The 15,336-nt window shown below is 35.7% G+C and overlaps 1 protein-coding gene across 1 annotated transcript; it reads left to right on the forward strand.

Annotated features, from left to right (window-relative positions):
- The first annotated feature begins 6,931 nt into the window (after window positions 1–6,931).
- LOC113311614 lies at window positions 6,932–7,875 on the forward strand. Its single transcript, XM_026560432.1, has 2 exons — window positions 6,932–7,206; window positions 7,595–7,875. The coding sequence occupies exons 1-2, from the start codon at window positions 6,937–6,939 to the stop codon at window positions 7,661–7,663; spliced, it is 339 nt and encodes a 112-aa protein (XP_026416217.1). The 5' UTR covers window positions 6,932–6,936; the 3' UTR covers window positions 7,664–7,875.
- Window positions 7,876–15,336: the final 7,461 nt, after the last annotated feature.

Raw genomic sequence — 15,336 nt, forward strand, 5'->3', positions numbered from 1 at the left:
GCTTGTCCCGCGAACAACTTGGTTCAATGAACAACACCAACAGGTGATGTGGTTTTAGCTCTTTCTATAGCTACCCAACAAGTGATTTGTTTTGTTATGAACTGAATTTCTTGATTAAAGCATATATGTATTATGCTAGAAGTTAATCGAGATGATTATGACAGGTTTTGAAATTACTGTTATTGTTTTGTTTAATTATAAAAGCCATGCCAATCATAATTGACTTCGCAAACCACACAGGTAACAGCAATGCTCCACCATCTACAAGTGATGGTTTTTTCCAAGAGCATGCAATTGCCTTGCTGATACTAGTACTCCTTAAGTTACGTAAGTTTCAGTTGAGGGTCCATTTGTCATAACCAAAGATATTCTTGCTTCCTTGTTGTTCTCTCTTATTATACATCCCGTTGCTCCGTATCTACAAATCAAAAACATGTTGGGAAAATTGGTATCCCGAACGCAGCGAAATCACATGATCACAAAGGGTAATTGGTAATTTGAACCAAAATATGGGAGAAATAATAAGAGAGAGACATAAGATAAACAAACACACAACCACAACATAAGATATACGTGGTTCACCTTTACAGGCTACATCCACGGCCAACACCACCAGAAAAACTTTCATTAATCAAATACCATTACATGCTCTTTCTGCAACCCAAGACAAGACCCAAAGAGTTAACAAGACATACCCGAGAACACCGTCGAAGAAGCCATAGAAACCAATTCTCTAACCATTCCTCAAACCAGCCTCGTGTCTTCTGTTCTACACCGTCTTCACCGTTGCTAGTAACAAGGGAGAAACATGGAAACACTAGAAACTAGGTTTCGGGCAAAGCCCCAAACCCTAAATACTAGAACACCAAAATCCTCTCTCTACAAGTTTTTCTCTCAACCGATATTGACCTTCACGATAGCACACGACCCTTCCTAACAAAGAGACCAAAATCCTAAGCACAAGAATTTACCACTCTTCTAGGTTGGATTGTTTACAAACCTACAATTCTAGTCCTATATATATCGAGAACATAAACTTAGCCCTCAAGAAACTTAGCTTTAGGAACAAGCTAGGTTTCCTAACTTGGCTCTGAAGTTAATTCCTAAACTTTGGGAACAAGTTTTGCACAAGACAAAGTTTGCCCAAAAGTCAAACTTTAACCACCGACTAACAATTCTCCACTTCGGATCATGCTTTCAAGCATGAGACGATCAACCAAAGAATCATCTTTATACTGTTGTGCACCATCTCTATATACCCATAAAATTAATCTGAAGCTCAAACCCGAACTTTCATCTTCATCGAACCATCTCTTCGACCAAAATACCATGATGTTGATAAAAGTCTTCAAAACCATCTTCTTCATGAAGAACACTTGTGAAACTGTCCATGCTTCACAAACACCATGAAAATCTTCAATCATCGTCAACAACTCCTTGCACATACTCCACCATTAATCACCAAGAAAACCATCTAGAAGAATCACCATTAGCTCCACCTAACCAATAAGCTAATAACATATTGAACTCTAACCCAAAAAGGAAGATTAGATTCAATATCATACTCCAGCATATGTCATGATTACCGTGTGTCTGAAAAAAACCATCAGACATTTCCACCATGATTAACAGGCTTAATCCTTTAAGCGATTCTCAAAGACACCAATCTGACATATTTTTACCACCATCACACCCAATATACTCGCTTAGAATATACTGTGTGAATGCCCTTATTATCGTGGTACATGCTTCCGAGATTGGGAACATTCTTGATATTACGTGCAATCCATCAAGAACACTTTAACATAGACTTAAGAACATAAATCTATAACATCTCGTGCATAACTTCGAAGCGTTGCTGGACTTGCTTCTACATGAGACCTCATAGCACCATTCTTTCTCCAAACTCTGTAACCCATTCTTTATAGTGTATGATTACTGACACTCCTCAAGAAGTAAATATGTATTCCACCTCATTCAGCCTTATTTTTCATCCCATAGTACATCATAAAATCAAACGAAGAACATAAACTTTTACCAAGTTGAACCTCTGATTTGCAAATCACATCACAAACTCATCTTTGTTTAAATACTAGTTGAAACATTATCTTGAAAACATAGTTCTCCACCCGAGCAATAAACCATCATTCAATTCCAGGTTAAATCACACCCGCCGGTCCATGGCTCTGATACCAATTGTTGGGAAAATTGGTATCCCGAGCGCAGCGAAATCACAGGATCATCAAGGGCAATTGGTAATTTGAACCAAAACATGGGAGAAAAAATAAGAGAGAGACAGAAGATAAACAAACACAAAACCACAACACAATATATACGTGGTTCACCTTTACAGGCTACATCCACGGCCAACACCACCAGAAAAACTTTCATTAATCAAAGACCATTACATGCTCTATTCTGCAACCCAAGACAAGACCCAAACAGTTAACAAGACATACCCGAGAACACCATCGAAGAAACCATAGAAACCAATTCTCTAACCATTCCTCAAACCAGCCTCGTGTCTTCACTTCTACACCGTCTTCACCGTTGCTAGTAACAAAGGAGAAACATGGAAACACTAGAAACTAGGTTTAGGGAAAAGCCCCAAACCCTAAATACTAGAACACCAAAATCCTCTCTCTACAAGTTTTTCTCTCACACCAATATTGACCTTCACGGTAGCACACGACCCTCCCTAACAAAGAGACTAAAATCCTAAACACAAGAATTTACCATCTTTTAGGTTGGATTGTTTACAAAGCTATAATTCTAATCCTATATATAGAGAACATAAACTTATCCCTCAAGAAACTTAGCTTTAAGAACAAGCTAGGTTTCCTAACTTGGCTCTGAAGTTAATTCCTAAACTTTAGCAACGAGTTTTGCACAAGACAAAATTTGACCAAAAGTCAAACTTTAACCACCGACTAACAAAACACACAAGAAAATAAATCAAAAAAGCCTGTTCCCATTATTCAGTTGTAAATGTGCAATCTGGGCAATCTATAATTTACTCAAATGAGACTTCGGACTCAAAACAGAGAACTAGTTTAGACGCACGGACCTCCATATGATCACCAATATTAACCATGATAGAGTTCGGAATTGCATTCACCGCAACCCATTTTCCCTTGTTCTTAATAATTTGCAATCCACCAACGTCATTCTTTATGAGTAGGGTTAAGAGACTGCGATCAGCATGTGGGGGCAAACCAATTGCTAGTTCAGGCTGTGGGCAAGGAGGGTTGAGATTTGCAGAAAACTTTTGAACACCAGAATTTAGTTCAAGGGACTCTTCGATGTTTTTGTCCTCTAATTCAAGTCCCTCCATTATAGCTCTAATAAGTTCTTTCATTATTTCTCTTGATCTTTTATGTACTCCCTTAAACCCTCGCTGCGCGAGTATACAAAATTTATTTTTAGCCAGGTGCATTTACAAACTCGGACAAATCTGATTGAGTATAAGGATTTAAGCAAATTAGAGATTTACCTCAAACCATCGGGTTCAACAGGGGAATTAAACACTGGATGCACTAAGACTCTAAGATAATCCCTCCAAAAGGAGACACTCTTAGAAGCAGGGTTAAAATTGGTTTCGCATATAATTGGGTCCAAAATGCAAGGGTCTGAAGCATTCTCTCCGTCGTAAACCGACTTTTCTTCCGGACATAAGTCGAAGAAATTCATACAGGAGTTGATCAATCCCTCTTTCAAACTCTATGGAATTCCATGATTAACCACCTATAATTGTCACACGAGCAAACTCTTGATAAACATGTGGGTACATAACATAGACTCGCCATGTGTCGAACATAAAAGGAAGAAATATGAATAGAAAATCTCACTTAAAGATCTCAGTCAGGGACTTGTAAATTCGAATGTCAGAATTATCTCGACACCGATCAATCTCACGAAGTATCGCACATAAGCGAAGAGACTTACACGAAGAATCTAAGTTACGAAAGACCAAGCTAGAGTACCCAACAAGATATCAACGACGAACCGAAATGGAGAAGTACGGTAACTTGGTTGAAAAGATAGATCGCGAAGTAAATATATTGGGGAGCAAGAAAATAGACAGGTGTCCCGACAAACCCATGTGAAGATAGCGAAAGAAGGAGAAAAACTTTATGGAAAATGGCCTGGGCGAAGTAAAGCACTCCCGAGAAAACTTGGCGAAGTAAAATGAGCTGTACTCCATTAGGATTGATTGGCCTATAAATAGAGGTCCTTGGGCAAGGCATAAGAGATCAGATTTTAGAGGGAGGGGAGAACTTAGCTTAGAGGGTGAGATTAGGGTTTCCTTGTATTGAAGAACTTGTATTTATTTCCTTGGTTAGTTCATCAATAAAGATTTTCTAGTTATACTACTTAAACATCTCTTAGATCTTGATTACTTTCCTACCATGAAGAATCCCCAATGCAGACATGCATTCCGAAGCTCTTCGACTATCTTAGACCGCTGGTTAGGCGAACCGGAAGTGAGGAGTGAGAAATCAATGACGGGTAGAGAAACTTGCTCCACAGCTACTTCAGCTAACATAGTTAGATCCTCGGCTTTTGCAGGGAGTGCATGTTTGGAATTAGGAACAGAAATGTGATCAGTTGATTCAATCAAGTCTTTGATCATACTACCCATTTTCATATCAATGTTCTTTAACTCAAAGTATCACTATATGTTCTTTAGCTCAAGATGAAGAAATGTTGTGGTTAGAGAAAGTTAGAGATAGGGGTATATATAGGGGAGGGGGGGCGGGGGGAGACAGAGGATACCCTTTCTTGTTGAATGAGTGACATCTAGGGCTGCACAAAACCGAACCATAACCGAAACCGAAACCGAAAACCGAAATTTTTTAACCGAACCGAACCATAACCATATTCCTGTGGTTCATTAATGGTTGTCAGTTTCAGATAACCGACAGTATCGGTTTCGGTTTAGGTTTTGAAATAAAACCGAACCAATAACCAATTGGTTAACCGATTAATAGTGACCGTAGGATTAAATGATTTTAGGCCGTTGATGGGGATATTTAACCCTAATAAGTAATAACTTACATCGCTCTTCTCTTCTTTCATAGATATCATATTATCAGAAAGCTTTCCCACAGACAGTTCCACTTCCAACTTCACTCGACTCGACTGATTTTAGGCAGCTGTGCTTATGATTTGTAGAGGAAATTGGTTCAGGAAGCTCTTTCTCGTGATTCTTCTGGTGCTGTTCAATCCAACTTCTCTTTGATTACTCCTACTTCTGGTGTCTTTCAGGTTTGATTTCTTTTTGAAACTTTGTAGATCTGGGTTTTGTTTCAGATTCCTTTAAATTTTTTTTACTAGAAATGGAGATTTGGGGGTTTTGAATCTGCTATTGAAATTACTGATTAAATTTTTTTTTTAATTTTTCGTTTTGTTTGATTTTTGTACCTTTATTCTTGATTTACAGGGATCTCTGCAAGTAGTTTGGTTGTGAATCTTGTGATTGTTGTCATGTTCATATTTATGTGATTGTTGTCATGTTTATGATTTTAATTATGATATCAGGGTTTGTAAAATTGAAAAAAATTGGGGATTTCAAATGTAAAATTGGTCATTTAGGTTGATTTACACAGTGGGTTTTGCTTAAATGTATGGTTTAAATTAAATGTATGGTTTATCACATTGCAGACTTGCCTTTTGACAATGCGAGGAGGATCCAGTTCAACACATACTGCCTCTGTTTCTTCTAATAAGCGGCCACCTCGACCTCCACCTAATGCAAGTTCAGATGGAGGTGCAAATTCAGCTGGAGGTGCAAGTGCTGCTAAAGATGCTAGTGTTGCTGGAGATGCTAGTGCAGATGGAGATGCAACTGAAGCTGTCATAAAAGTGACAGAAACACATAGCAATAAGCGTAAAACCCCTGAAGATGCAACTGAAGATGACACAGAAGTGAGTCAAGTGACAGAACCAAAGGGAAAGAAACGTTCTGATGTGTGGAACCACTTTGATATGGACCCCAAGCCTTCGAAATATGCAAAATGTCGCCACTGTAAGACAAAGATTGCAGCTCAGGGTACCAAGTATGGGACAGGTGGTATGAATAATCATTTGAAGATATGTAAAAAGAAGCCCAAGGAGGAAAAAGGACAGCAAACGCTTGATTTTCAACCGGCTAGGCTAGGAGGAGAAGGAAAATTGGTTGCAGCAACTTTTAATCAAGATGCATGTACAAAGGCAGTGATTTTATTTGTGATTTTAGATGAGCAGCCGTTTAGAGTGGTTGAAGGAGAAGGGTTCAAGGAACTTTGTAGGGTACTTGAATCCAGATTCAAGATCCCTTCTCGTATGACCATTTCGCGGGGTGTGTTAAATTTGTACGAAGCTGAAAAGGAGAAGATGAAGAACTACTTCAAGGAAAACAATGTGAGAGTTTGTCTCACCACTGACACATGGACCTCAAATGCCCAAAATAAAAGCTACATGGTTGTAACTGCGCATTTTATTGATAAAGATTGGAAGCTGCACAAACTGGTAATCAACTTTTTCCAAATTTTAGGTCATTCGGGTGAGGTAATTGGGAAGATGTTAGAGGAATGTTTGTTAGATTGGGAACTTCCTGGGGTTTTTACTATTACTCTTGACAATGTTAGTGCTAATGATTTAGCTATTGATTATCTAAGGGAGGATGGTCATTTAAAGGAGCAAGTGATTAGTTCAAATGGTGTACTGAATACTAAGTTTATGCAAGTTAGATGTGCTGCTCATGTGCTTGCACTTGTTGTGAATGCTGGCTTGGGAGAGTATCACATGGCTATTAAGAGAGTAAGGGCAGTGGTGAAGCATGTGATGAGTTCTCCTGCTAGGTTGAGTAAGTTTATGGATTGTGCTAAACAAGAAAAGATAGATTGCAAAAAAGGTTTAGTTTTAGATGTGGATACAAGATCGAATTCCACTTACATGATGTTGGAAGCTGCTTGTAGATATCAGAAAGCTTTTGAAAGGCTAGCACGGGAAGATAAGGCTTTCAAAAAGAAGTTTTGTTTCAACGAAAGATCCATCCCTCCTGTATTTTCTACTTCTACCGGTGCTAGTAATGATGTTGACATGGAAGAAGCTTCTACTATTGCTCATAACAAAGGCAAGAAGAAGGCCCCTCCTCCGCCTCCTATACATGCTCCATATATGGAAGATTGGGCCAATGCAAGATCATTTGGAAAATTTTTAAAGGTATTCTTTGATTTGACTGTCAAGTTTTCTTACTGTACTCGTGTTACTTCGCATGAGTTCTTGTTTAACGTAAGTGTCATTCATAGAACAATGAACACATGGGTAAAAAGTTCAGATCCATTTCTCTCTGGTATGGGCACTAAAATGCTAGACAAGTTTAATAAGTATTGGGGAGAATATGAGAAAATGAACACTCTCATGTTCATTGCTGTTTTGCTTGATCCACGTGAGAAGATGAAAGGTTTAAATTTTATTCTTGATACTTTAGATATCACGGGTCCGTCATTACGTAAACACTTATCGACTTATGTGAAAACTGATTTTCAAGAACTTTTCGAAGAGTACAAGTGTCTCTATGCAAATGATGAAAACATGTCTGGTGCCGCAGGTGATTGTAATAATGTTACTCAATCTTCTGGGGTTACTGATGATGAAGATTCTGCATATGCTAGTCTAATAGCAGAGAGAGCAAGAGAAGATGAGGAGGATGACAATGTTGAGGGGAAAACTGAGTTGGAGTTATATTTAGAGGAGAAACGTGAACCAAGAATTAGCCCTAGCGGTGTTCAGTTTGAAATTTTAGGTTGGTGGAGGACTAATAGTACAAGGTATCCTGTATTATCACATATGGCGAGAGATATACTAGCCATACCAGTCTCTTCTGTTGCCTCGGAATCTGCCTTTAGTACTGGAAGGCGAGTTATTGATTCATATCGAAGTTCACTGCTGCCTAAGACTGTTGAGGCGTTGATTTGCACGCAAAGCTGGTTACAGACACCGGTTGATCTTGATCCAAACACCTTAGGAACTGATGATGCTGAAGATGTTTCAGGTATTTTCTCTACTCACTTTTGTAAAATTCTGATTTGTTATTTTCTGTACTCACTGTTTGTCACTTATTGATGTAATTTCTTGCAGAATTTTTAGGTTCTCTTGCAACTTCTAAGTTCATCCGCATTGACATAGATGATGATGAAGAAGAAGAAGATTCAACTTTGTTATCGTGAAGTTGATTATAAATGATTTAACGGGTTAGCGGTAAGTTTCTCTAGTTTGTAGTTTTATTAGCAGTTGATATTTTTTTAGAATAAAACTTAGATTTGTTTAAGCATATGAATAGCCAAGTAGAAACAATGAACTGTCAATAATGTGAGTACTCTCCTTTACGCCAAAATAGCTTAAACTCATGCCATTGCCTTTGAAGGTAGATCATCTTAGTCAACTGTTATGAATGTTCAGGGCTTACTTTACTTGTAACTTCTTCATATCAGTACAATTCCATTGTAGTTTCATTGGTTGAGGTGATAATGCAACATTAAAATTAGAAATGCATATTCCAGTAAAAGGATCATCCTCAATTCCAGCTAAACGAATGCTTATTGTTTAGTGCTTCTCTACCATAGCGGTTGATAATCTTGATGTTATTAGTTACATTATGTACCATTGCACTGATCATGATTGAGAAATTCATATTTAACTCGAGTTTGTGTATGTGCAGGTTACCATTACAACCTCCTGTGGAATACCCAATTTCTACACATGCAAAGTGTATTCACTGTAACAAACTATTTCCTGTCGACCCTTTTAGGAATGAACTTATGATGTGTAGTCAGTTATGAACTTATGATTATGATTTTTTGATGTTTTTTCGTTTTTGTTATTAAGGAGAAACTAGACTCTTTAAAATTTAATGTTTCTATCAATATGTATTGGAAGTTGGAACATTTGATGTATTTGAAACTTGAGTGACAGGTTCAGAAAAATTTGCCTGTCATTTTTGTGAGACTGACAGATATAAAAAATTTCAGTGGTTAACCAAAAACCGAATGGTTTTATACAAAACCGAGTTGGAACCGAACCGAGAAAAACCGAACTACCCAAATGGTTTCATTGGTTTTCATTATTGGAAACCGAGTAGTTCGGTTTCGGTTTAATTTTTTCCAAAAACCGATGAAAACCGAACCATGTGCAGCCCTAGTGACATCTAATAACAAAACCAGCCTAACAATGCAATCTTCATATTCGCCCACCAGAGATTTAGATATGATATTGTTGGCCCTAATGATAGCCTTGGTGCCCAAATTTTGTTTTTCTTTTTTAATGGGCGACGAAGAAAATGTATGTTTAACGAATTCTAAATTGCTGGCAACAGTGAGAAAATACGTACTGTATTTCCTTCCTCCATCTGATCACCATGAAAGATATGCGAAAGATATTTTATTTCGAACCGAGCAAAAAAAAAAATATTTTATTTCAAATAAAATCTTATAAAAAAATGGTGTCCCCAAGGCATTTTCTATAGGAATCCAATTCTCATTGATAGGAAATACCAATAGGTCATAGGAATAATATATTAGAGAGAGTCTACTCCAGTTGACCTAGTCAATTGTCTGTTTGGTCCTTTTTGGAAAAATATATTATAGTTTGGTCCTAGAAATTATGATTTGGTTCTAGGATGGACAATATCCACGTAGGATGACGTCATTGATGATGTAATTGTCAAATACTAGTGGCAGAACTACCCTTTTAATGGGGACCATATATATACTCATTATTAGTAGAGAAGAGAATAATTTTCAGATCTATTTTCACTCACTTCTTTTTTTTTCCAGATTTACTTTTTCTTTTTCTTCTTCTTTTTTCTTTCTTCTTTTTTCTTTCTGCTACTGTTTAAGATTAAGGATGAAGATTTACTTTTAAAGATGGATTTGATTTGATTATAGAAACCGATTTGGTTATTTATTTTATAGATTTTGATTTTTCAGTACAGAGATCTTGATTTGATTATAAATATCGAAGATGAACTCGTGTTGAAGATGACGAAGACGATGATGATGATGATGATGATGATGATGATGAAGATGATGATGACGAAGATGATGATGATGATGAAGACGTGATAATGAAGACGATGATGAAAAAAATCTTCTTCTTCCGTTTTTTCTAAGTTTTGACGATGAAGAGGATGATGAATGATGATGATCTTTTGTGTTCTTCTTCTCTGCTACTGTTGTTGTTGTTGAAGAATTTATTTTTGCTGCTGTTGAAGACGACGAAGATGATGAAGATGATGATGCTGCAGCTCATTCCATGAATGAACTCTGTTTTTTTAGGTTTTTATATGGAGTTCATTTCTGGAATGAACTCTGTTTTTTTAGGTTTTTATATGGAGTCATTTCTGGAATGAACTCTGTTTTTTTAGGTTTTTTATATGGAGTTCATTTCTGGAATGAACTCCAGTTTTTTTAGGTTTTTATACGGAGTTCATTTCTGGAATGAACTCTGCTTTATATAGGTGATTTCTTAAAAATAAGTAGAAATTAACAGGAGTTCATTTTAAGAATGAACTGCTACAAAAAAATAAATAGAAATTAACATGGAAGGGTACTTTTGTCTATTTAATATTTTTAAATAATTATGGACCAAACAGTAAAGACATTTTCCCAAAGAACCAAACTAACTTGGGACCACCTAAAAGAGGACCAAACGATATTTTTCTCTTCTCATTGTGCCTCGTATGGAATCCACCAATTTCTCTCTCTCATGTGATATGTAATGGGCTTTTAAAACATTTCTGGCCCATTGTATGAATTGCCAGTTGGGTCCTGCGTGTCCGACTGTTTGTAAAGATTTGTTGATAAGATATAATCAGTTGATTGATAAACAGACAACTGTTGAACATATTTAACCTAGCTTAATTGGGGCCATCGGAATTAATTGAGGGCCATGCATTAGAGTACAAAAAAGGTCACCAGAACCTAATTTGGATCATCCCTTATAAAAATATTTTTTAAATGGCTAAAATGCCCCTAAATAATTAGTGTTAAAATTTAATTAATTAGTGATAATCTTACTTAATTAGAGTTTAATTTTTTTTCCAGAATTTTTGTCTGCAATTTTTAGTCTAACTTTCTTTTTTTCTTTTTTGCCCAGATAGTATGAAAAATTGTCAAGGTATTAAAAAATTTCATTGACGACCCTCAACAGTCGTTAATGTTTAAACTGTTTAAGTGACGAATCTAAACTGTCGAAGATTCATTAATGGCGGAAATGTACGACAGTTTTGGGTCGTCATAAAAATGATCAATTCCCTGACGACCCTTTCGAAGGGTCGTTACTGTTTTAGTTACGCATTTGACGACTTAAACAGTCGTTAATATTTTAGAAATGTCGTTATAGACTGTCGTTAATCTCCAAAAAGAGTCGTTAGTGTATGACAGTTTAGAGTCGTTATTGTTTTGATCATGATGTATATGACAACCCTAAACTGTCGTTAATGTCGGTGAAGGATCGTTAATGAGGATCGTTACTTGAAAAAAAAATATTAATCAAGGATAAAATAGTATATTCATCTTCCGATTTTTACACCCCTGAAAAATTTGAGGGCCAAACAAAATTCCATGGCCCACAATTAGAAACCATGGCCTCCAATTAAGCTAGGATATTTAAGTGGTTCTTTTCAATGACACAGCGGAATCCACATACACCTATATACACACTTTTGATTACAAATATCTGTTGTATTGGCTGGTATCTGGGAATTATTCAGTGAATTATAAGAAAAATACACACAAAACAGCGAATGAAGATCATACCAGAACAGAACGAATCAACGCCTACGTCTGAAAGGATTACAAACAGAGAATCCCGATTACCAGATTTTAGAGGATATCAATAATTTACTTAGAGATTTTAGGCATACTGCATTCTGTGGGACCTAGAGATGGACCATTGGCAGTTACTAGAGTCCGGAGATAAACCCTTGCTGCCTTAGTGTTCATCGAAAGCTTGATGTAGTATGCGTGGTCTTATATTTCCCATTGTTCAATGTCATGAGAATGTTTATTTTTTCTTTTTGATCTAGAAAGAATTCGGTGTTGGTCGGTTTCGAAATCAGGTTACTGATGTAATCGTCGGATAACTTTACCGTCGGATAACTTTACCGCTGTACTTCATGACACTCTTCCCACAAAATATTTAAACTAACTCGTGAGGCTTAGAAGTGAGAAAATGTATTCCTCCATCAAATCACTAATGTTGACCATAAAAGAGTTTCGCCGGACCTTTAAAGGAATCCATTTCTCTTTACGCTGGATTTGGAAACCAGCAAATATCTACTGCAATTTGTATGTTTGTGGTATCAACACCTAACCATTTTAATAATGGAGCGGGTGCGGGTGCGGGTATTCTGGAGAACCCCTCAGCCACGCCCCAGTTTCGTCACTGGTTATTCATAAGATTAACTCGATAGAAGAAGAATAAACCACATCAATAAAATCAAAGTAGACGGTAGAATAACTCAAGAGGATAAGGTAATGAAAGAAAGAATTGCCAATCACTTTATAAAATATTTTTAAATAAGCCACTTGGCAGACCACTTATGGGTGATCTGTGATTTAACAAGATCGATGAAGATATGAAGCAATTCTTAGGGCAATCAATTCCGGAAACCGAATTTTCTAATGCTATTAAAGCCCTGGGAAAACAAAGGCTCCAAGGGCAGATGGTTTTCAAGGTTTGTTCTATATAAAAGCTTCAGAGGTTATTAAATTTGATTTTATGGAAGTTATTTAGAAGTTGCAAGAGTAAGGGGTTTTGGATTGGAAATTCAAGAATACTTTTGTAGCTTTGATACCTAAAAAGGGTACAGTGGAACAAATTTTTTGATTTGAGACCCATAGGTTTGGTTAATGATGTCAGTGTCACTGTAGTATAGTGGTAACATTATCGGGTGATGATAATAGTGACCTAAATTCAAAACTCGTCAGCATCAAATTTTTTACCAATAAAAAAAATAGTTTGGTTCATGGGGCATATAAGACTATAGCTAAGGTTTTGGCAAATCACTTAAACACAAGCTTAGCCTAAGGTCATATCTCATCAACAATCAATGTTCCTCAAGCAGAGACAAATTCTGGACGGGGTTCTGGTCGCCAATAAATTAATCGACTCGAGAACGAAATGTGGGAAAATTGGTCTCTTATGTAAATTCAAAATTCAAAAGGTGTTCGATAATGTGAGATGGGAATTTTTTTAGAGAAGCTATGATGCGAATGGGTTTCGGTCAAAAGTAGATAAAGTGGATTATGATTTGTGTACAGATAGTTCGGTTTTTAGTTCTTATCAATTGAGGTGTTGAGGGTTACAGTAAAAAGGAATTCGTCAAGATGATCCTCTCTCTCCTTTTTATTTCTTATTGTCCCTGAAATTCTATCCTTAATAATGTTAAAAGTTAAAGACGAAGGTCGTATTAATGATTTCTTAAAAATCACTCAAAAAATCCCACAAAATCAATAGACTTACATAGAGTCTCCTCAAATGTCTTACCAAAAAATTCTCTCGGTATCTCTAAAAATCTCAATTGAATAATCCATGTTAATATCAAAGATAATGGGATCTCTATTACGCATCTTCAGTTCTTGGAAGATACTTTATCTTTTTTGGATGCCTATGAAGATCAGTTGAAATACTTGAGAGTGATTTTGATAGGTTTTGAGTTGTTATCTAGTCATAAAATTAACTTTGCGAGAGGAAATTGGTATGGCGTGGCTTTGAATGATGATATGAGTCACTTTGCTTCTATATTGGTTTGCCTTGACGATTTTCTTCATGCTTCTTATTTGGGATTACCTCTTACTGATAAGTATGAAGGTACAAGGAAATTGATCGAGTCATAGATAAGTGCATTCAACATTTATCTTAATGGAATAATATTTTTACGGCTGGTAAAACTATTTTGGTCATAAGTACGTTAGCTGGTTTACCTATTTAATTCATGTCTTTATTTGAGATTCTTGTTTTTGTGGCTAAGAGCAAGTGTTATGGATAGTCTTCAAATGGAGAAGCATTGCACTGAAACAGTCTCCCGTGTATTAAAAAAAAAACTTAAATAAGACGAGAGATTGAAAAAAGAAATGGAAAATATTGTCCTATATCCAAAAAAATTAATAACCACGAAATTGATGCTCTAATGGCTGCCAAACGGATGATAGAAGTCCTGAATAAGTTTCATCTTCTTGTGGTTTTGGTTGCCATTATTGGAGAAATAGAATTTGATCTTAAAAACAAAGATGAAAATCCGAAGAATAGTTAAAACTTACTTACACCAATAAATTAATCTCTCTATTTCTATCAAAAAAAAAACTTACACCAACGAATTCGAGCTCAATTTAGGGTTTCTCCGGTGAAGGCTTGGAAGGATTTACTGCCACAGACACGACTGGATTCTTCTTATTCTTCGTTAGTGAAGGAAATGAAATCATGGGTATCAAATTGGTAATACAACTCTCTGATTAATGTCATAAGAATTTTGCAAAAGAAAACTCATTAAGGCTTAGTTTGGTATTGCTGCGGCTTTTGTAAAAGCACTAGTCTGCTGTGCGTTGTTGCGCTGTGCTGTGAGCAAAAAGCAGTTAGACGTTTGGTAAAAAATTAATCAAAGTTAAAGCTGATTAAAAACGCTATCAAATTATGTTTGGTTAAATATCAAATTCGACCATTGTTGTTGTAGCAAATGACAAAAACAGGCTTATCTCTGAAAATTGTTTTACTTAATTTTATTAGCTTAAAAATAATTCATTTTTTATTATTAAATTATAAATATAAATACTATTAAATTTACTAATGGTCACTATTATTATGATTATTAAAAAAAATTAGTTTACTTAACCACTTTTTAGTATATATATATATATAAAATTTTCAAACAAAAAATCAAAGTTAAATTAATTAATTTTTATTTTGAATAGTGACAAATTAAAGGAATTGGTATATAAAATAATTTGAAAATAAAAAATAATAATTTTTAAAGAATAAAACACAAGAAATAAAAAATTGATTGTATATAAATTTAAGGACAAGTTTTGTCATTTATAAAATAAACTAGAGATAAGAATAATAAATCAAACATTAAATTTGAGTGGGACAAGTTTTGTCTTTTAAAAGCTTATGCTTTTGTAGCTTTTAAAAGCTTCTCCTCCCCAGCTTTTAAAAGTTGAGGATTTTGTCAAGTGCTTTTGATAAAAAGCACTTTAATTTTCAAAAGCACTTTAATTTTTTTTACTAAACACTAATTTCAAAATTATTGGCACATATAAATTTTGATAAAAGCATTACCAAACCCAACCTAAA

This window comes from Papaver somniferum, chromosome 1, assembly GCF_003573695.1.
Source record: "Papaver somniferum cultivar HN1 chromosome 1, ASM357369v1, whole genome shotgun sequence".
Classification (NCBI taxonomy): domain Eukaryota; kingdom Viridiplantae; phylum Streptophyta; class Magnoliopsida; order Ranunculales; family Papaveraceae; genus Papaver; species Papaver somniferum.